Raw genomic sequence first — 20,759 nt, 5'->3', positions numbered from 1 at the left:
TTTCATCAGTGACATAAACAGTGGGATTGAATGTACCTTCAGCAAGTTTTCAGAAAACCAAGCTGAATGGTGCAGTTGATTTTCTAGAGGGAAGGGATGACATCCAGAGTGACCCTGACAGGCTTGAGGAGTGGGCTCCTGCCAACCTTATAAAGTTCAACAAGGCCAAGTGTAAGGTCCTGCACCTGGGTCAGGGCAATCCCCAATATCAATACAGGCTGGGGAATGAATGGATTGAAAGCAGCCCTGCAGAGAAGAACACAGTAGTTCTGGTGGACTAAAAATTGGACATGAGCTGACAATGTGTACTTGCAGCCCAGAAAGCAAATTGCATCCTGGGCTACATGAAAAGAAGCGTAGCCTGCAGGTCAAGGGAGGTGATTCCCCCTCTACTCCACTCTCATGAGACCCCACCTGGTGTACCAAGTCCAGCTCTGAGGACATGGACCTGTTAGAGCCAGTCCAGAGGAGGGCCATGAAAATGATCAGAGGGCTGGAACACCTCTCCTATGAAGAAAGTCTGATAGAGTTGGGGGTTTTCATCCTGGAGAAGAAAACAATTTTAATGAACATTTTTCATGACTGCTCTCAGTTCAGAGAAGTGATGCATTGTAGATATGGTAAGAAAATTATAACTAGTTGGACTCTTCCTAACAAAAAATGCTTAGATTTGGAACACAGTTCCATTCCCAAAGTTACTAGAACAGCATTTCAAATAGGTCAGTAGCATATATACTTGTAGTCTTCAGCTTTCATAAAGTATGTTACAGACACTGCATGCCATTAAGATACCTAGCCAATCTGCTGTTTATTATGGATGCATATAGAAAAAAATGTGCTATGATAATAAACCTTTGGCAAAAGAGTAATTTCTTTTTCCTCAAGTCAGATGCTTTGAATCATTTTATTCAAATGCAATTTAACTTTCCACTTTCACAAAATACACTACAATTGACTTCAATCAGAAAATTAAACAAGGAAAGGTCTTTAGTATAGAGATAAACTTTTAAAATGGATACTACAGAGCAGCATGCTTTTAGAACTGTTTCTAAGTCTATAAACGGCCATATGTTTGCTTCAAAGAAAAACAATTCCCTCATTTTAACCAGTACTATTTGTTATTTCACTAATAATAATACATGACAGTATTTTCCTGACCTGAAGGTCTAAACGAACTCCAGCTCAAACTTCAGAAATAAAAAAGTTACCTAAATTATATATTTTTTATTATTATTAAAAAAGCTTACAAATCTTTTCCTTAAACAGTGATTCCTTTAGACAGCCTTACAACAGCCCTCATGGTATAAAGCAAGAGAACTGTAGCTATAGCGCCATCTACCTCTCAGACATGATGGCATGTTTGAATAAACAGCAGTTAAAGCCAAAAAGGTCACTACACTTGCTTCCCTTATATATTGCATTTCCATATTTAAGATTTATGTTGCTGGTAGGCGTTATTATTGGACCAGTCCTAGTAATTTTGCCCACTAAGTTCAGATCTTGCATTACAGTCTGCTCCAGTGGTATATACTAGCAGATCCAGTTGTAAGGGCAAGGCCATAACCTGCTTGAACCAAGTAAACAAAAGAACCAAACACATCTAAAAGCACTAAAACTTCTCACTTGCCATCAGTAGATCCTCCAGTTCTGAATAAGGAGATATGAACCCCTCTTAAACTAAACTCAGGATATGTCAGCTCAGTTATTCACTGCCCTTGTTTCAGCTGGGATAGAGTTCATTGTCTTCCTAGTAGCTAGTACACTGCTGTGTTTTGGCTTCAGTCTCAGAACAGCGCTGATAACACACCAATGTTTTAGTTGTTGGTAAGTAATGCTTACCCCGATCAAGGACTTTTCAGTCTCTCATGCTCTGCCAGTGAGGAGGGGCACAAGAAGTTGGGAGGAAGCAGAGACAGGACACCTGACCCAAACTAGCCAAAGGGGTATTCCATACCACAGTACGTCATGCCCAGTACAGAAACTGGGGGGAGTTACCTGGAAGGGGATGATTGCTGCTCAGGGACAGGCTGGGTATCAGCCAGTGGGTGATGAGCAACTGCATTGTGTGTCACTCTTCTGTTGGTTTGGGGGGTTTTGGTTCCTCCCCCCCTTTAGTTTTAGATCTCTCTCCTTATTTCCCTTTTCATTATTAGTAGTATTATTTGTATTAAATTGTACTTTAATTATTAAACTGTTCTTATCTCAACCTGTGGGCTTTATTTTTTTGTTTTACTTTCTTTTCTCGATTCTCCTCCCCATCCCAGTTGGGGGGTGGCAGGGGGAGTGAGCCATCAGCTGTGGTACTTATTTGCCAGGTGGGGTTAAACCATGACAGTCACAAACCAGAAAGGCTTATACTAACAAACCAGGAGGAACTGGTTCAAGACGTAAAGGTCGGGGGAAGCCTTGGCTGTAGCGATCATGAGATGGTGGAACTCAGGATCTTGTGTGGGGGAAGCAAAGCAGTAAGCAGGACTAGAACCCTAAACTTCTGGAGAGCTAAATTCAGCCTCTTCAAAGAGCTACTTAGAGAAATCCCATGGGATAGGGCTCTAGAAAAGAAGGGAGTCCAAGAGAGCTGGCTAATATTTAAGCACCACTTCCTCCAAGCTCAAGGCCAGTATATCCCCATGATGAAAAATCAGGCAAAGGGGGCATGGTTGAGCAGGATGCGCCTAGTGGATCTCTGTCGCAAAACGGGTCGTCACCTTAGGCCAGTGGACAAGATATGTTAGGGAGCTTGCACCTTCCTGTCCAAATTTGTCCCGCACACAAATACTGTCACATTACAAGGGGGGGGGTTCCTCGAACACTTTATATTTGACCAGCCTTCCAGTTTCCCAAGATGAGACCCTTGTGCCTGACCAGTCCTTCCAGCATCCCATTCAGCCTGCCAGTTTCCCAAGAAAGACAAGAACCTTGTGCCCCACCAGCCTGCTTGCATACTGGACAGCCCACCAAACTGGAGAGTGATTCGACTAACCTATTCAGGGACCCCCACCGACAGCGTCACCAAGTCAAATCCCTTAGACAAAACAGACTGGGAATTAGACAGGGATTCTGTGATTCTGTGACTTTGGCTGAAGATTTCAATTATACAAAATACAAGTTTGTGACAGGATAAGGTTCAGTGATTGCTAGTAATAGGAACTGTCTGTAAAAACAAACTTGAAGTGACATACAACCAGACTATAATCACTCATAACAGATAGCGTGAGTTAGTTATTTAGTGCGCATAAGATAAACTTCTTACCCAATAGGCGTCCCTATGGGGGAGAAGACAGGTTCAGTCCATTGATTGATCCCAGAAGTTACAATGGAGTCTTCCCTCCTTTCCCTTTCCTAATTTCACATATTTATACAATTTGATTCAGGTTAGTAACTCCCTGTAACCCTCCCACTATGTATAGAGTGTTCAGTTAATTTGCATAAAGTTACATCATTTTCATCGAAAGGACACATCACGTCTTGCTGATGCATGAAGCCATGTCGATGATGTCCATGTGCTTCCAGGATGTACCAGGCTTCAAGGACAGTCTTTCCTGATTATAAATTTGTTAGCCCTGTTTCTTAATCCTCCTACAAAAGGGCAAAGCCTCCTCTCCCGCGATGGGTTCTTTGTTCGCCAGTGCTGTTCATCCTGACCTTGTAGGAGGCCCTTGTATCTGTCCACGCTTTTCCACAGTAACACAAGTTTCAGTTTTTTAACTGCATGCCTATAGAGCTGGAGTGACTCTAGTTATACATAGTTTTGTTACTGATTGGTGTAAAATTTTCTTGCTTTTAAAAATACAAATCTAGTTTCCTTGTTTGGCAGCTGCTGTGTGGTTTATCAGTACATGGTACCTTCAAATTCCTGCTCCTGCAGGGAGTATAATAGAGCCTGGCCATGGGGCCTTCGCTCCACTACACCCCCCATTCAGTTTCTCTTAGCATATGCCATGGTTGCAGGGTTGCCTGGGGAACTATCACTGGGTAGATTTTGTGCATGCCAACTGCATCCCACCTTGGAAATATCAGCTGCATTTTACCCTAAGGTTTCCTTAGCGTTATAACTTTGGGGGACTGGGGGGAGGTGGTCTCTAATTTCCCCTATTTACTCACAATCTCAAATGCAAGAAAGAAATGTATGGGATGTGGAAAAAGGGACAGGCCAAGTGGGAGGACTATAGGAACATTGTTAGGGTATGCAGGGATACGCCAAGGAAGGCCAAGGCCCACCTGTGAGGTATACAGGAGTGATTTGCTTCAGCAACTTAAGAGTTCTTGTCGCCATTGCACTTTATGTGGAATCAGAACCCCTTGTGACCATTGTACCTTGTGTGGGATGTATAGGAGTGATCATGATTATGATAAATATTCCTGTCAATACAATGATGAGAGAGAAGAAACCAAGGAATAATCCCTTTTACTCAACCACTTTGTTTTCTAAGGGTGCTTTGTTTAACTGCTCCGAACCGCTTTGTTGTTTAAAGAGTGCTTTGATTAACTGCTTGAATGCTTTAAGGGGGTTACCTAACTAAGAGATAGATACATCCTGTTACAGGATAAGTAACCAGATAAGGAATGGAAGTTATGGGGCTAAGATGGTGGTTAATTGCATGTGAAAGACATCTCCCCGTCAATGTATTACCAAGAAGTTCTTCACCGGAGAAAGACCCCAGCAACAAGAAAAGAATAATGGAAAGGAGCCATGTCAGCATCCAGGTACAGAAGAAGGGATTGACTGAGACCCCAGACCAAGAAGTATAAGAGACTAGACCCCAAAGACCCCGGTGTGCATCTCTGGTGGAGCGGAGACTCCCCGGCACACGCAGCACTGCTTGCTTATTGCCTCTCGATATTAATCAATTGTAATATAATCAATTGTAATAAAATAATTGGATCAGATCATGGCTAAGACGAAATTTTTATAACACACCTGGATTTGATTCTACCAATGGACAACAAGAAGGGTTTCTTGGAGTATATCAGCAGCAAAAGGAAGATAAGGGAAAATGTGAGGCTGCTGCTGAATCAGATGGGTGTCCTGGTAATAGAAGACACAGAGAAGGCGGAATTACTGAATGCCACCTTTGCCTCAGTCTTTACTGCTAAGAACAGGTCATTCTGGAGGTCATCACCAAGCATGTAAAAGAAAAGAAGGTCTACAGAAGTAGTCAGCATGGATTCACCAAATCTTGCTTGACCAATCTGATAGCCTTCTATGATGATGGCAGGATGGGTTGGTGAGGGAAGAACAGTGGATGTTACCTACTGTGGGGAGTGAAGGTGATAAGATTTGCATGAAAAACAGTCTGGGAATGAGCTCTGAGGCCTTGATGCTTAACAAGCCCTGGGGCGATAAGTTGGAATGTTGAAGGACAGGAAAGGAAAACAAGCAAGCCTTGGGGGGATGGGCCAGGATGTTGTTGTGGCAGGGAGTCTCAGTTGGAGGCCAGATGTGGAGGTTGCAAGTGGGTCTGAGATGGCGGGGTGAAACTGTCACCGTCTGGACAACGTGTGCTCAGCATTGTGATTGGACTATTTACCTGGGGATTTTTACAAGGGCCAATCAGATTGAACGTGGCATGCTTGTGCAGGTTGGGAAAGCACCAAACAAGGGGATAAAAAGGGCTTGATTGTAATAAAGTTGGATTTGAGTCTCCTCATCAACTTGAGTCTGTGTCGTGATACACCACAACCTACCTCGACTTCAGCAAGGCTTTTGACACTGTCTCCCATAACATCCTCGTAGGCAAGCTTAGGAAATGTGGGTTAGGTGAATGGACAGTGAGGTGGATCAAAAACTGGCTGAATGGCAGAGCTCAGAGAGTTGTGATCAGTGGAGTAGAATCCATTTGGAGGCCTGTAGTCAGTGGTGTTCCCCAGGGATCAATACTGGGTCCAGTATTATTCACCTTGATTATCAATGACTAGGATAAAGGGCTAGAGTGTACCCCCAGCAAATTTGCTGATGATACAAAGCTGGGGGGAGCGGCTGATATGCCTGAAAGCTGTGCTGCCATTCAGCGAAACCTTGCTAGGTTGGAGAACTGGGCAGAGAGAAACCTAATGAGGTTCAACAAGGGCAAGTGTAGGGTTATATCCCCATAATGAAAAATCAGGCAAAGGGGGCATGGATGAGCAGGGAGCACCTGGGGGAGGAAGAACTCCAAGTACCAGTACAGGTTGGGGGCTGACCTACTGGAGAGCAGTTCTGCTGAGGACCTGGGAGTACTGGTGGATGGTAAGTTGACTATGAGACGGCAGTGTGCCCTTGCGGCCAGGAGGACCAATAGTATCCTGGGGTGCATAGGGAGGAGTGTGGCCAGTAGATCGAGAGAGGTGATCCTCTGCTTCTACTCAACCCTGGTGAGGCTACATCTGGAGTACTGTGTCCAGTTCTGGGCTCCTCAGTGCAAGAAAGACAAAGAGCTACTGGAGAGGGTCCAGCAGAGGGCCAGGAAAATGATTAAGGGTCAGGAGCATCTTATGAGGAGAGACTGCAGGAGCTGGGCCTGTTTAGTCTGGAGAAAACTGAGAGGGGACCTCCTTAATACATATAAATATCTAAAAGGTGAATGCCAGGAGGATGGTGCCAGACTCTTTTCAGTGGTGCCCAGTGACAGGACGAGGAGCACTGTCCATAAACTAAAGCACAAAAAGTTTCACCTCAACATGGGGAAGAATTTCTTTACATGGAGGGTGGCAGAGCACAGGAACAGGCTGCCTAGGAGGGTCGTGGAGTCTCCTTCTCTGGAGATGTTCAAAACTTACCTGGATGTGTTCCTGTGTAACCTGCTCTAGGGTGGCCCTACCTTGGAAGGGGGGTTGGACTGGATGATCTCCAGAGGTCCCTTCCAACCCTAACAATTCTGTGATTCTGTGAAATGAAGAAACAAAGTGGAAAAACTCTACTTTCCCTATAGGTATTCTTTAAAAAGCTGGTCTCCACCCTTCCACCCATACTACAATGCTATGTCTCCCCCCAGAATTAATACCATAAGTTTAAGGATGAATCCAAAAGCAACAAAGTTTCTGAAAACATAAAATTCATAATAAGGGACATTCCACAAGACACTCCACAGGTTTGGTCTGAGAATGCATTCCTGATAAATTGCATTGCCTATGTAAACTGAGCACACCTGCTTGCAGTGCATGTTTTAGGGTTGCAAATAAATGAATAAATAAATGCATTTTACAACAATGAAAAAGCAACCCTCTAGCAAGACTAATTTTAATATTTAATGGCAGCATTACAGAATTTGGAACAAAACATAGCAAAAGCCTAATTAAGTTTCTAAATGCGTTACTTCAAACAACACCGAGGAACTTGATATTTGTAGCAAATGGAGAAGTGACTGAAGAATGAGCTAAAAAAGGAGTGATAAGCAAACCAACAAAAGCAAATACATTAAAGCTGATGAACAGCATCTAGAAATTAGATGTACTGGAAAAAATTATCTCTGGGAAATCTGAAACATCATATCATCTCTGTAAAGCATGCCATATCTCTTCCAATATTCAGCAGAAAAACTACATTCCTAAACATACACATTACCATTTACTACATATGGTTTCAAGTTTGTTCTTCTTGTCTCACAAAACAATATATTTTTGTTGAAAAATTGTAATAGCAGAGCCTGCAATATTCTAGCTGGTACACAGTAAAACTTTAAACTTAAGCTAAAACTGTTAAAACATCTAGCACATCAAGTAAAGAAACAGTTTTAGCTTACTCACAGCATTATATTCCTACTTACAAGTATGTAAGCATTCTGTTACAGTAGTGGCATCAATCAGGTATCCATTGCATAAATGACAGGTTATATGGACATTAATGTCCCAAAGCTTAATCTTTCTAGTCATCATCTTTGGTATCTGTAAAAAAAAATAATAAAAAAAAAATAAAAAAAAAAAATCACCCACACATTATATAGCAACTCAGATTTACTGATCAGGTAAAAGTAGTTTCGGAATAAATGAGCAATTATAATTCACCTTAAAGATATGCTCATGTAGATAGTTTCAGGCTCTTGTATATTTATGTATATATTTTGAGTACTACACTTTTAAAAGATTATAAAAATTAATGATGAAATAATTGAAATCTACACTAATTTACATGTCATGGTTTCAGAGTAGAAGAGTCCTAGGTAGCCTAATTAAAGCCATTTTTGTCAGAGAAACAAAGGATAGAAAAGATAATACACACATCTAGACAAACATTCATTTAATGAATGGAGAATAAAAACCAGATATTTTTTGGTAAAGAAAAAATATATATCTAATAGAATTCTCTGATTACACAGTTTAACAGAACTTGCAAGAAGAACACCAGAAAACTCAGTAGTTGTTTAAATAACTACCTTGAGTTCAGCTGTAACAGTTATTTTTCTCCTTCTTAGTAGCTACTGCAGTGCTGTGTTTTCGATTTTAGTCTGAGAACAACACTGATAACACACCAATGTTTTAGTCGTTGCTAGGTAATGCTTACTCCAATTAAGGACTTTTCAGTCTCATGCTCTGCCAGTGAGGAAGGGCACAAGAAGCCAGTAGGAAGCAGAGACAGGACACCCGACCCAAACTAGCCAAAGGGGTATTCCATACCACATCACATCATGCCCAGTATAGAAACTGGGGGAGTTACCCAGAAGGCCCAAATCACTGCTCGGGTTGGGATGGGTACTGGGCAGCAGGTGGTGAGCAATTGTATTGTGCACCATTCATGTTTACTGTTGTATATTTCCCCTTTTTAGTTTTATATTCTCTTCCCTTGTTATTTCCCTTATCATTATTAGTAGTGATAGCAATAGTAGTTTTGTATTATACTTTAGTTATTGGTCTGTTCTTATCTCAACCTGTGGGAGTTACATTCTTTCGATTCTCTTCCCCATCACTCCGGGAGCAGAGGGGAAGAAGGGGGGGAGTAAGCAAGTGGCTGCGTGGTTCTGAGTTACCGGCTGGGCTTAAACCACAACAAGAACACACTGGTATCTATTAGCAGGAAGTAGAAGTACAGAGACAACTTTTTCCAGGGCATTAGTCACTTCTACTTCAAAATATGATGTAAGCCACAATAAGAGGTTTCTCTAGAAAGCGTAATCCATACTGCTAACACGTAGCTGTTAAAATAACAGAACAGATTTACTACACATGCAGAGGTCCTGACATACAAGTTCCACCACAAGATGAATTTCTGACAGGCAATGAAATTTTAAGGTTTGTAAGTTCTCAGCATCAGGTTTCAGTTTAGCCTGCATCCTGTGGGTTTGAGCTATACACAACTCAAGCTCCACATCATCCTCTGCTTACAGAAGGGTCAAGGAATTAGCTAACCTGGTAAGGAGAACTTTAGGAAAGATGGGGGAAGGGGTGAGTTATTGAGACCACACACACAGCAAAATAAGGCTTGAGCTGGCATACCTCCAGCAAGTGCATTCAGCCAAGGAAGTGCCTCCAGGATATTACTATGGGGTATCCTTTTGCACCCCTCCGGGGAAACTGACATGCTCGAATATTTCTCTGAAGTGCTTGTATAGCAATGCATGTGGTATGGGAAACAAGCAGGAAGAACTAGAGATCTATGTACAGTCACAGGGCTTTGATCTCAATGCAATTACAGAGACATGGTGGGATAGCTCATGACTGGAATGTTGACATGTGTTTTAGGAAAAACAGACCAGGAAGACAAGGTGGTGGATTTGCCCTTTATGTGCATAGACACCTGGAACAGCTGGAGCTCTGTCTTGGGGTGGATGATGAGTTGAGAGTTTACGGGTCAGGATTAAAGGGCAGACCAGCAAGAGTGATACTGTTGTGTTTGCTACAGATGACCTGATCAGGAGGATGAAGTAGATGAGGCCTTTTACATACAGGAAGTTCTTGGAAAGTACTGATGATAACTTTCTGATACAGGTGATGGAGGAACCAATGTGGAAAGGTGTGCCGCTGGACCTTACACTAACAAACAAGGAAGGAATGGTTGGTGATGTGAAAGTTGGGTGCAGTCTGGGCTCCAGTGATCATGAGATCATGAAGTTCAATATCATGCAAGGAAGAAACAGGGCAATAAGTAAGACTGAAACCCTCAACTTCATGAAAGCTAATGTTAGCCTCCTCAGGGACCTTCTGGGAAGAATCCCATGGGAATGGGCCCTAGAGAAAAGAGGGGTCTAAGAGAGCTGGTTTATATTCAAGAATTGCTTCCTCCAGGCTCATTCCCCATGGACAAGAAAATGAGCAAAGGGGGAAAGAGACTTGTGTGAATGATCAAGGAAGACAAGCAGGAGATATACAGGAGGTAGAAGCAGGGACAAGCTGCTTGAGATGAATACAGGGATGTTGTCAGAGTATGAAGAAATGTGACAAAGAGAGCCAAGGCCTATTTGAAATTGTATCTGGCTAAGGATGTCAAGGACAAAAAGGGCTTCTTCAAATACATCATTAATAAGAGGAAAGCTAAGGAAAACGTGGGCCTGCTAATGAATGGAGAATGGACCCTGGTGACAGAGGATACAAAGAAGGCAGAGATACTGGATGCCTTCTTTGCTTCAGTCTTCAATGCCAAGGCCAGCCCTCAGAAATCCCTGACCCAGGAGACCAGGGAGCAGGTCTGGAGAAAGGAAGTCTTTCCCTTGGTTGAGGAGGACTGGGTTAAAGTCAGACAAACTTGACATCCACAAGTCCATGGGCCCCAATGGGATGAATCCATGAGTGCTGAGGGAGCTGGCGGATATCATTGCTAGTAATGTGCTCTAGGTGACCCTGCTTGAGCAGGGAGGTTGGACTAGATGACCCCTGGTTGTCCTTTCCAACCTCAACTATTCTGTGATCATGGGCAAAACAGATTCAGCTTGGGGAAAATAAATTAATTTATTGACAATAACAGAGTAAGATAGTGAGAAATAAGAACAAAACTAAAACCACCTTTCTCCCATTCCTGCTTTTTTCCAGGTCTATCTCCTCCCATCTGTCCTGAGCAGTGCAGGGGGATGGAGAAAGGGGGCTGCTGTCAGTTCATGAGGTTTCATCTCTGCCTCTCCTTCCTATTCACACTCTTGTTCTGCTCCAGTGTGGGTCCCCCATGGACCACAGTTCCTGCCAGAAGTCTGCTCCACCGTGGGGTCCTCCACAGGCTGCAGGCTGGATATCTGCTCCAACATGGTCCTCCATGGCGACAATGTGCTTCACCATGGTCTTCTCCACAGGGTGCAGTGGAGTTTCTGCTCCTGCACCTGGAGTACCTCCTCTCCCTCCTTCTTCACTGACCTAGGTGTCTGCAGGGTTCTCTCACATTTTCCTCACTCCTCTCCCTCACAGCTGCTGTACAGCATTTTTTGCCCTTACTTAGATATGTTATCACAGAGGGGCCACCAACTTCGCTGATTGGCTCAGCTTTAGCCAGTGGTGGGTCTGTTTTGGAGATATCTGAAGCAGTTTCTGTCTGACATGGGGGCAGTTCCTGATCTCTTCTCACAGAGGCCACCCCTGTAGCCCCCCTGCTACCAAAATCTTGCCATGTAAACCCATTACAACTCCTGAGATACATAAAAAAGAAATTAGTGGAATCAAATTACCACCTTAAATGAGAAATTAAAATTAAGAAGAGCAAACAATAAATCCTTAGGAAACATGTATTTAGGGATTTCTCAGATCTGTTCTGTATCGCATAAGAGGAAAGCACATATTACAAACTGAATTATATCATCTCCCATTAACTAATCCTGACTAATTGTACTGAGATAGAGTTAACTTTCTTCATAGCAGCCTGCATGGTGCTGCCCTTTGTATTCACAGCTAAAACAGTGTTGATAACAGCTGACTCCAACTGAACAAAGGGATATTCCATACCATATGACATCATACTCAGCACTGAGACAAGGAGGCACAAAAGCACAATGTAATCAGCTCTAAGTAACATTAAGTTTGATGGCTTTGTAATGGAAAATAAATGCGGTGCTTGAAGGTAGTTGACATAGTTTTAGGTCCTTAGGACCTTAGTACAAAAAGTGTATGAAAAGCAGAATAGAAAAACAGGACCTGGGGATGGGGAGTATCTGGGACTAGCAGATGTCCAGGATGGGCACAGTTAAACTAACTGATAAGTAGAAGGACAAAATGATTGCTATGTCTGTAATGTTAATTAAGCTGGTTATGAAGATTGTTGGGAAAAGTAAATGACCCTTAAAGACCACCATCACATTTTTGCATGCATGCGGGAAACTTTCTGGAAAATGATGTAATATGCCCAGTGACCATGTAAGGATGGCCTGTATAGCAATACAGGGACACAGGTTAGGAGGAGCTATCCCCCGTGTCTCCTGGTGCCGCAATAAAGAATATACCTGCTTGTCAACTTGAAACTCTGTTGGCGAGTTTGTTTCTGGAGTTTTCTCCAAATCACATCATATAAAATAAACCAGGTTTTATAAAAGCACCACAAATGTATTTTTCCTGTAACCATATAACTCAAGAAAAGTCCATTCCAACAAGTAGGAAAGCCAGGAAAGGTGGCAGGAGGCCTGGACAGATGAGCAAGGAGCTCCTGACTGAACTCAGATATACAAAGGAAGCATTGAAGAGGTAGAAACAGGGGCAGGGTACTCACAACAAGTACAGAGATTGCAGAGGTTGTAAGGCACAAGAAAACTTTGTTACAGTAACCTAGGATAGTGTCTCCCACATCCAAGTATGTAGAGTCGCAAACACATCTTCTTTTGTTGTTACGGTAACCTGGGATAGTTTGCTTCCCCCTCATCTGCACATACCCACCCATGAAGGCCAGACGCACATCTCGGAATTCAGACAACAGCACCTGCATTACATCAGTAAGTTTGCTAATGAGCAAAATAGGATATTTTGCAAGTGTTATTATCCACCCCTGCGGTGCTTCACTTCTTAACAGGGCTCTAATGCATTGGGTCCCTATTAGATTAGCATCAGTGTCCCAGAGCTCTCACCATGGCAACACTATGCTTTCATTAAAGAGAGCTTTCACTTTGCTGAGTGTTGTGCCTCATCCCTGACGGATCTTAACCTGCATTTCGCCCGTAACACTTTGTGCAGTTGGATCCATCAGGTACAATGCTGTTTTGGTCACAAGAGGCCCATCTTTCTTGCAGGCCCTTTGTCGTGGTTTAAACCCAACCACAAACCTCGTTCACTCACTCCCCCCCCCTTCTTGCCCTCCCCCTGCTCCTGGAGGGATGGAGAGGAGAATCTAAAAGAATGCAACTCCCACGGGTTGAGATAAGAACAGTTTAGTAACTAAGGTATAACACAAATCACTACTGCTACCACCAATAATAATAATGATAAAGGAAATAACAAGGGAAGAGAATACAACACCTCAGCACCAGCCAACAGATAACTCGTCCCACTTCCCCCAGCCGAGTACCGACCGATACCTTGTCCAACCCTGCAGTCCCAGCCCTTCCGGGGTAACTCTCGGTTACATCCTGGGCATGATGTGCTGTGGTATGGAATACCTCTTTGGTCAGTTTGGGTCAGGCGTCCTGCCTCTGCTTCCTCCCGGCCTCCCCTCCTCCCTGGCAGAGCATGAGACTCAGAAAGTCCTTGGCCAGACCAAACATTCGAGCAGCAACTGAAAACATCGGAGTTATCAGCACTGTTCCCAGGCCAAAAGATCAAAGCACAGCACTGTACTAGCTCCTAAGAAGGAGAAAAATGACTGCTACTGCTGAACCCAGGACATAATCCACCCCTTATTCCATACCATTCACATCATGCTCAGATCCCACATCTTCAATATGCCATCACTCTTACATATATATATACATCTACATACACAGAGAAAAAGATCATTTCTTAGTGCATGGACCTATAAAGCTGCTGAGTCCATCTGGTCCATGATGTCAGGCTCCATCTCTTGTAACAGTCTCTCAGAGCAGGAGAGGCTGCGTGCAATGTTCACACTTGTGAATAACCTGGGCAATAGTGTCCATTGCTAAGTCCACCCCTCAGTCATGAGTCCATCTCTATGTTGCATCTATGCCCTGATGGCCTGAAGTGTCATGGCCAACCAGGCTCAAAATAATTCACTGTCCCCTTCAGCAGTTTCTGCAGCTTGTTGCTGGGGACTCCGTACGGCTGCCTTCCATCTCCGACGCTTCCAAAGCACTGGAGGGGCCCAGTGGACCAGATACTTGCTCATACTGTCCCACACACCCTGCCACTCATGGCTGTCCAGCCTTGGGGAAGATCTCTTGGTCCTCCCATATCGTCGTCTAACCCCAGACAAGAAGCAAACCTGACTCTGCTTAACTTCTGAGATCAGATAAAATGGTCGTGGGTAGAACACACTCTGTGTGTGTGCCAACATGCTGATCCCCATCACAATCAGCAGGCAGGTCCCAAGGGTACCCAAAGGCCATTCAAACCCTTCAGAACTCTCAAATGATGCTGCTGTACTTGTCCCTGGGGCTGGTGTAGCTGCTGTGCTTGCCGGCTCTCCTACCACCAGCTTCTCTTTTCCTGAGTGCAGATCTTCCTCCTCTGCCTTGCTGGGAAATGCTGCGTGGGCTCCTGCGTCCTCCTGGGGCTCGGCGGGCGGCTGCCGGGGGATGCTCTCGGCCGCCGCAGGGCTGGGCTCGGCCGCAGGGCTCGGCTCCTCCGCGGGGCTCGGCTCCTCCGCCGCCTCCTCCCGCTGCTCAGCAGCCGCCTTCCTCCCGGCCTCGGGCCCCGCTCCCGCCGCCGCCTGGTCCCCGGGGCTTCTCTCCCGGGCCGCTTCGGCCGCCGCCGGCTCCCGGGGCCGCTCCCCCTGGGCTCCCCGCAGCCTCACAAAGACAGAGGCGAGAACAAGGGCCAGGACGGTGAAGAGCAGCGGGATGGCCAGGTACAAGTCCACGGCCACGTCCATCTCTCCCTGCTGCTGGAGCCCAACCGTATTACAAGTCATTGCCATAAAGTACAGTGAAACAAGAACCTTAGCCCAAGCCCCACACTTGATAAACACTATCACAGCAAATACCAGCTCTAAGTAATGTACTACATTCTGAAACTCTGAGAGCAAGAGAAACAACTTTGAGAGCAAATAAATCAGCATTGTGACGACTATTAATCCGATCATCTCTGTCGTTATCTCAACCCTTCGTGCCCCACGTTGGGCGCCAAAAAGAACTGTCGTGGTTTAAACCCAACTACAAACCTCGTTCACTCACACCCCCCCTTCTTGCCCTCCCCCTGCTCCTGGAGGGATGGAGAGGAGAATCGAAAAGAATGCAACTCCCACGGGTTGAGATAAGAACAGTTTAGTAACTAAGGTATAACACAAATCACTACTGCTACCACCAATAATAATAATGATAAAGGAAATAACAAGAGGAAAGAATACAACACCTCAGCACCAGCCAACAGATAACTCGCCCCACTTCCCCCAGCCAAGTACCGACCAATACCTTGTCCAACCCTGCAGTCCCAGCCCTTCCGGGGTAACTCCCGATTACATCCTGGGCATGACGTGCTGTGGTATGGAATACCTCTTTGGTCAGTTTGGGTCAGGTGTCCTGCCTCTGCTTCCTCCCGGCCTCCCCTCCTCCCTGGCAGAGCATGAGACTCAGAAAGTCCTTGGCCAGACCAAACATTCGAGCAGCAACTGAAAACATCGGTGTTATCAGCACTGTTCCCAGGCCAAAAGATCAAAGCACAGCACTGTACTAGCTCCTAAGAAGGAGAAAAATGACTGCTACTGCTGAACCCAGGACACCCCTTTTGAGCACTGAAAGGCTGCAATGAGGTTTCCCTATTCTTCCGGTCTCCCTAGTCTTCTCGTCTCCAGGCTTAACAACCCAAACTCTCTCAAGTCTTTCCTCAAGGATGAGGTGTTCCATCCCTCTGATCATTATTGTGGCCCTCCTCTGGACCCTCTCCAACAGGTCCATATCTTTCCTGTACTGAGAACTCCAGAGCTGGACCCAGTACTCCAGGTGGAGCCTCACCAGAGCAGAGTAGAAGGGAAGAATCATCTCCCTTGACGTGCTGGCCACGCTTCTTTAGATGCAGCCCAAGATACAACTGGCCTTATGGGCTGCAAGTGCACATTCATAGAATCATAGAATCATAGAATAGTTAGGGTTGGAAAGGACCTCAAGATCATCTAGTTCCAACCCCCCTGCCATGGACAGGGACACCTCACACTAAACCATCCTACACAAGGCTTCATCCAACCTGGCCTTGAACACTGCCAGGGATGGTGCACTCACAACCTCCCTAGGCAACCAATTCCAGTGTCTCATCACCCTAACAGGAAAGAACTTTCTCCTTATATCCAATCTAAACTTCCCCTGTTTAAGTTTTAACCCGTTACCCCTTGTCCAGTCACTGCAGTCCCTGACGAAGAGTCCCTCCCCAGCATCCCTATAGGCCCCCTTCAGGTACTGGAAGGCTGCTATGAGGTCTCCACGCAGCCTTCTCTTCTCCAGGCTGAACAGCCCCAACTTCCTCAGCCTGTCTTCATACGGGAGGTGCTCCAGTCCCCTGATCATCCTCGTGGCCCTCATCTGGACTTGTTCAAGCAGTTCCATGTCCTTTTTATGTTGAGGACACCAGAACTGCACACAATACTCCAGGTGAGGTCTCACAAGAGCAGAGTAGAGGGGCAGGATCACCTCCTTCAACCTGTTGGTCACACTCCTTTTGATGCAGCCCAGGATACATTGCCGGTTCATATCCAATCTTTCATCCACCAGTACCCCCAAGTCCTTCTCCTCAGGGGTATTCTCAATCCCTTCATCCCGCAGCCTGTATTAATCCTGGCAGTTGCCCCAACCCAGGTGCAGGACCTTGCACTTGGCCTTGTTGAAATTCATGAGGTTTATGTGAGCCCACTTTTCGAGCTTGTCAAAGTCCCTCTGGATGGCATCCCATATACAAACATATATTAACTGAAGTTGTTTTTAGCTTGGCTTCCTTCAGTAACAGTGCTTATGTGACTACTCAGTGCATACAGGATGCATGCTCAATAACTTCTGAATCTTTCATATGATTGTTGTCAAGTTCACAGACAAATCTCATAGATATTTATGTTCTTAAATAAAAGCAAACAGCCAAGCAGGAGGAACCAGGACTTGAACATTTGCACTTTTACCCTCAGCTTTTGAATGCATATTTCACACCACTGAACACAGCAAAACTTCAGCTGCCACCAAACCTTTATCCAAAATATTGTTATGTAGCAATTAGTAGAAAGTTACAGAAAAATCTTAGCATAACTTGTTTTAAAAAAAAAAGTCACAGCCAATCAAGACAAATCTGTACAACACAAAGCTTCATTAGCTCTGCTACTCAGTTTCTTGTTTAAACAATCTGCTACAGCAGAAATTCTTAAAACAGAGAAGTACCATAAATAACAATCTGAAATTCTTTATCTACTGCATAACAGCATTTGATCAGAAACATCTTACTCTTAACCCAGCAGTAAGTGAGAACTGATTGTCATAACACGAACCCCTACCCTCAAATCCATTACTGGAAGAGAAGCAGCTACCCTCCACTCTAATTTCATGCTTTTTAAATTATAAAGCTCTTCTCAGATAGAGGATACCTCTTTAAAATTAATTTGTGTCCCAGTTACTGAAAAAAAAAAAAAAAAAAAGCAGGAAACATGAGAAATCGGCCCTTTGCAGCTTAGATCATTCTTTAGGACCCTTGCAAACAGCTTACAAGCCAGTGAAACAAGCAGTTCTGTGATGAGCTGAAGAGCTGGTTTTAACCCCAAAAAGTACTTTTAACTAGGAAACATTCTTTAGACAGAACCAAAAGAAAGAAAAAATAAAAAACAACAAAAAACTACATTGTGACTACTTAAAGAAGTAGACCTTCTAAAGTTTCAGAGACCTGACTCAATCATGAAGACAAGGAAAGGTTTTATTTTGAAAAATTATAAAAATGAGAGTGCTAAAAAGACTGAATGAGACCTAGTGTTCTGTGAGAATGAGAAAGAGGCAGTTTTTCTAAAATCTGTTCCAAATGGTAAGAAAGATAAGAGATTCCCTAGAATTTCTTGAATGAATCCTGAAATTGATAAGAACTAGCAAATTTAATTTCTAGGAGAGTGCTTTTGCTAGCAGCTGTAAAGCACTGAATTATTCAGACACAACATATCAACACTGGAGTAAAAGAGGCAGACCTCCAAATAGATGGAACATGAAAACCAAAACAAAATTCAGATCCAAATATCCAGCCAATATGCCAAAATTATGGTTTGAGCAGAGACTAGTATTTCTTCTTTTTGGTTCTAAATAATGTTATGTTATACCACACTGAGGCTAGCAACAATATCGATGCCTGATAGCCCAAGTATTCAACCAAGGGATGGAGTAGAGGAAACTACAGAAGTATTTGGAGTACACTCCCAATTTAAAGAAAATACACAATGGGAGGAGGTGGAAAGGAGTAGAGATGTGTCAGTCAAGTATCCTCATTCATACTACACTTTCTCTACTAAGGTAATATCTTGTTAAAATTATCAACCAGAAGGGTAAGCAGTATGTTACAGTCCTCTTCAGTAAAGTCATGCCACTAATGAAACAGTTTGAAAAAGCAGCTTTCAGAGATCCAGCAAAGAAAACTTATTAGAGTAGACTCTCAGAAACAGAGGACAAAGACACCCCTCCTCAAAGGAACGGCTTTATCATTAGCATAAATGCTAGTCAGGAATATTTTGGGCTACATGAAACATACCTCTTAAAACTGCATTTCTTTTCAGTCTGCCATCCAGAGGCCTGAAAAGACAGAAAAAAAAAATCTGAAAGTTATCATCCAAAACTCTTTAAAATCCAGCTACCACATAGAAATCTTAACCTACTAAGTTCACCTAACACTACCTAAATGTATTAATTCAAAACAACTCAAAGAAAAAATAAGCATTTGTTTTTAATAAAGAGAAAAAAGGAAAGCCTGACAGAATTAGAACAAAAAGCAACTTCAGGAAACACCCACCCTCTATGAAAGGACAAGCTTACCATGGAAAAGCAAAAACAGCTCAAAATTCAAGCAGCCCTGATACCATGTGGTGGCAAAAATACTAAAACCACAAAATTATCTGCTGTGCTGGGTCTGGCTAGGATGGAGTTAATTTTCTTCATAGCAGCCAGTATCCTGCTAAACACCAGCACTTCAGCTGGCTGACACCCACAATCCCTCCAAAGCTGCCCCTGACAATCAGAACACCCACAGCATCATCCACAAACAGCTTGGAGCCCATCATGATTAGCAGAGCTTATTCAAAAGAAAGAGATGTATGGCAGTACAGTGCTGTTTTGGATTTGTTACCAAAACAGTGCTGATAACACACCAACGTTTTAGCTGTTGCTGATCAGTGCTTGCACAATGTGAAGGCCTCCATTTTTCATTCTGCCCCACAGCACATAGGTTGGGATGTGCAAAAAGCAGGGAAGGGACACAACCAGAATGGCTGACCTGAACTGACCAAAGGGATATTCCATGCTGTATAATGTCATGCAGCACCAATAAAATCGAAGGGGAGGGGAGTTTTGGGTAAATACCTATTACTCAAGGACTGTCTAGGCATTGGTCTACTTGTAGGAGGTGGTGAGTGATTGACTTAGCATCATCTTTTTTTCCATTTTTTTCTTTCTTCTTCCTCTGTCCTTAGTTTATTATATTATCTATCTTTATCTCAAAACATGAGTTCTCTTGGTTTTGCTCTTCTATTCTCTCCCATCCCACTGGTGGGGATAAGTGAGCAAGCAGCTGTGTGGTGCTTAGCTGCTAGCTTGAGTCAATCCACCACATCTGCACAGATGAGAATGACAAAAAAAAAAATTACTGGCCTGTTTAAAAGAAGATTTGGGTTTGAAGATTTCCATCAAACAGTACTAGTCTCAAAATCTATTTAAAAGTATCTGCTCTCCATTTCACTGAATTTTCAAAAAATATTCAGATGGAAATCTGTCATATCTCAAAAAACTTCATATATTTTCCAACATAAAAGGAAAAAATATTTTTCCATCACATTCCAAACAGATGATAACCACACAAGCATTTTAGCTTGACAAAAGAAGGCAATTTTTAAAAAGATTAATTCACACAGAAGATAGCCAGATATTATAAAGACAAGCAATGAATACTGCTTTATCTTCCTCCATCAAAAAACAAAGGCATAGCCTGCAATTATTATTTTTGCTTTTATATTGCCTAAGGAAATTATAAACATCATGGTAAAATGAAACTTCATGACAGCAACAGATGAAAACCAGAATGTAATGCAACTGAACAATCTCTCAGCACTGCCTTTGAATACTTTGTTATTGCATTCAGAGAAAATTCAAAGAAATGTTAAACACTGCCACACTGAAAGCAGAGTGGCATTAAATGCCTTTTTGTTGGTACCAACAACAAAAAAATTTCACACAAAGAATAGAAAATCCCTTGGCTGTAAAGAAGAATGGACTTCAGGATGCACCTGCTGTAACAGAATCCATTCCTTCAGCAAAAAATATCCTAATTTATACTGTGGGTGAAGAAACTGAATTACAGGTTTATCACCTGAGCATTCTAAAAACACATGCCCTGGGTTCAACAATAGCAGTTATTTTTCTCCTTCTTAGCAGCTGGTCCAGTGCTGTTTTCGATTTTAGTCTGAGAACAGTGCTGATAACACACCAATGTTTTAATTGTTCCTAAGCAATGCTTACCCTGATCAAGGGCTTTTTAGCCTCTCGTGCTCTGCCAGTGAAGAGGGGCACAAGAAGCCAGGAGGAAGCAGAGACAGGACACCTGACCCAAACTAGCCA

At 43.5% G+C, this 20,759-nt stretch overlaps 1 protein-coding gene across 13 annotated transcripts in view; it reads right to left on the bottom strand.

Annotated features, from left to right (window-relative positions):
• The window catches only part of LOC136004298 (polycomb group RING finger protein 3-like), an 89,526-nt gene that overhangs the window by 52,788 nt on the left and 15,979 nt on the right, over nucleotides 1–20,759 (bottom strand). For 10 of the 13 annotated variants that reach the window (XM_065660664.1, XM_065660661.1, XM_065660668.1 and 7 more), the window contains exons 2-3: nucleotides 18,685–18,725; nucleotides 7,746–7,863 (exon numbers count right to left, since the gene is read on the bottom strand). In XM_065660664.1, coding sequence (XP_065516736.1) covers nucleotides 7,746–7,854 — 109 coding nt within the window. In that variant the 5' untranslated portion in view covers nucleotides 7,855–7,863; nucleotides 18,685–18,725. Of the gene's footprint in view, nucleotides 1–6,800; nucleotides 6,866–7,745; nucleotides 7,864–18,684; nucleotides 18,726–20,759 lie in introns of those variants that run through there. The other 3 variants (XM_065660667.1, XM_065660670.1, XM_065660669.1) reach the window with 2 other exon arrangements.

The sequence above is a fragment of the Lathamus discolor genome, chromosome W, assembly GCF_037157495.1.
Source record: "Lathamus discolor isolate bLatDis1 chromosome W, bLatDis1.hap1, whole genome shotgun sequence".
Taxonomy (NCBI): domain Eukaryota; kingdom Metazoa; phylum Chordata; class Aves; order Psittaciformes; family Psittacidae; genus Lathamus; species Lathamus discolor.
Note: the sequence above shows the minus strand (reverse complement) of the source record. Positions and strands in the feature narration are given on the sequence as shown.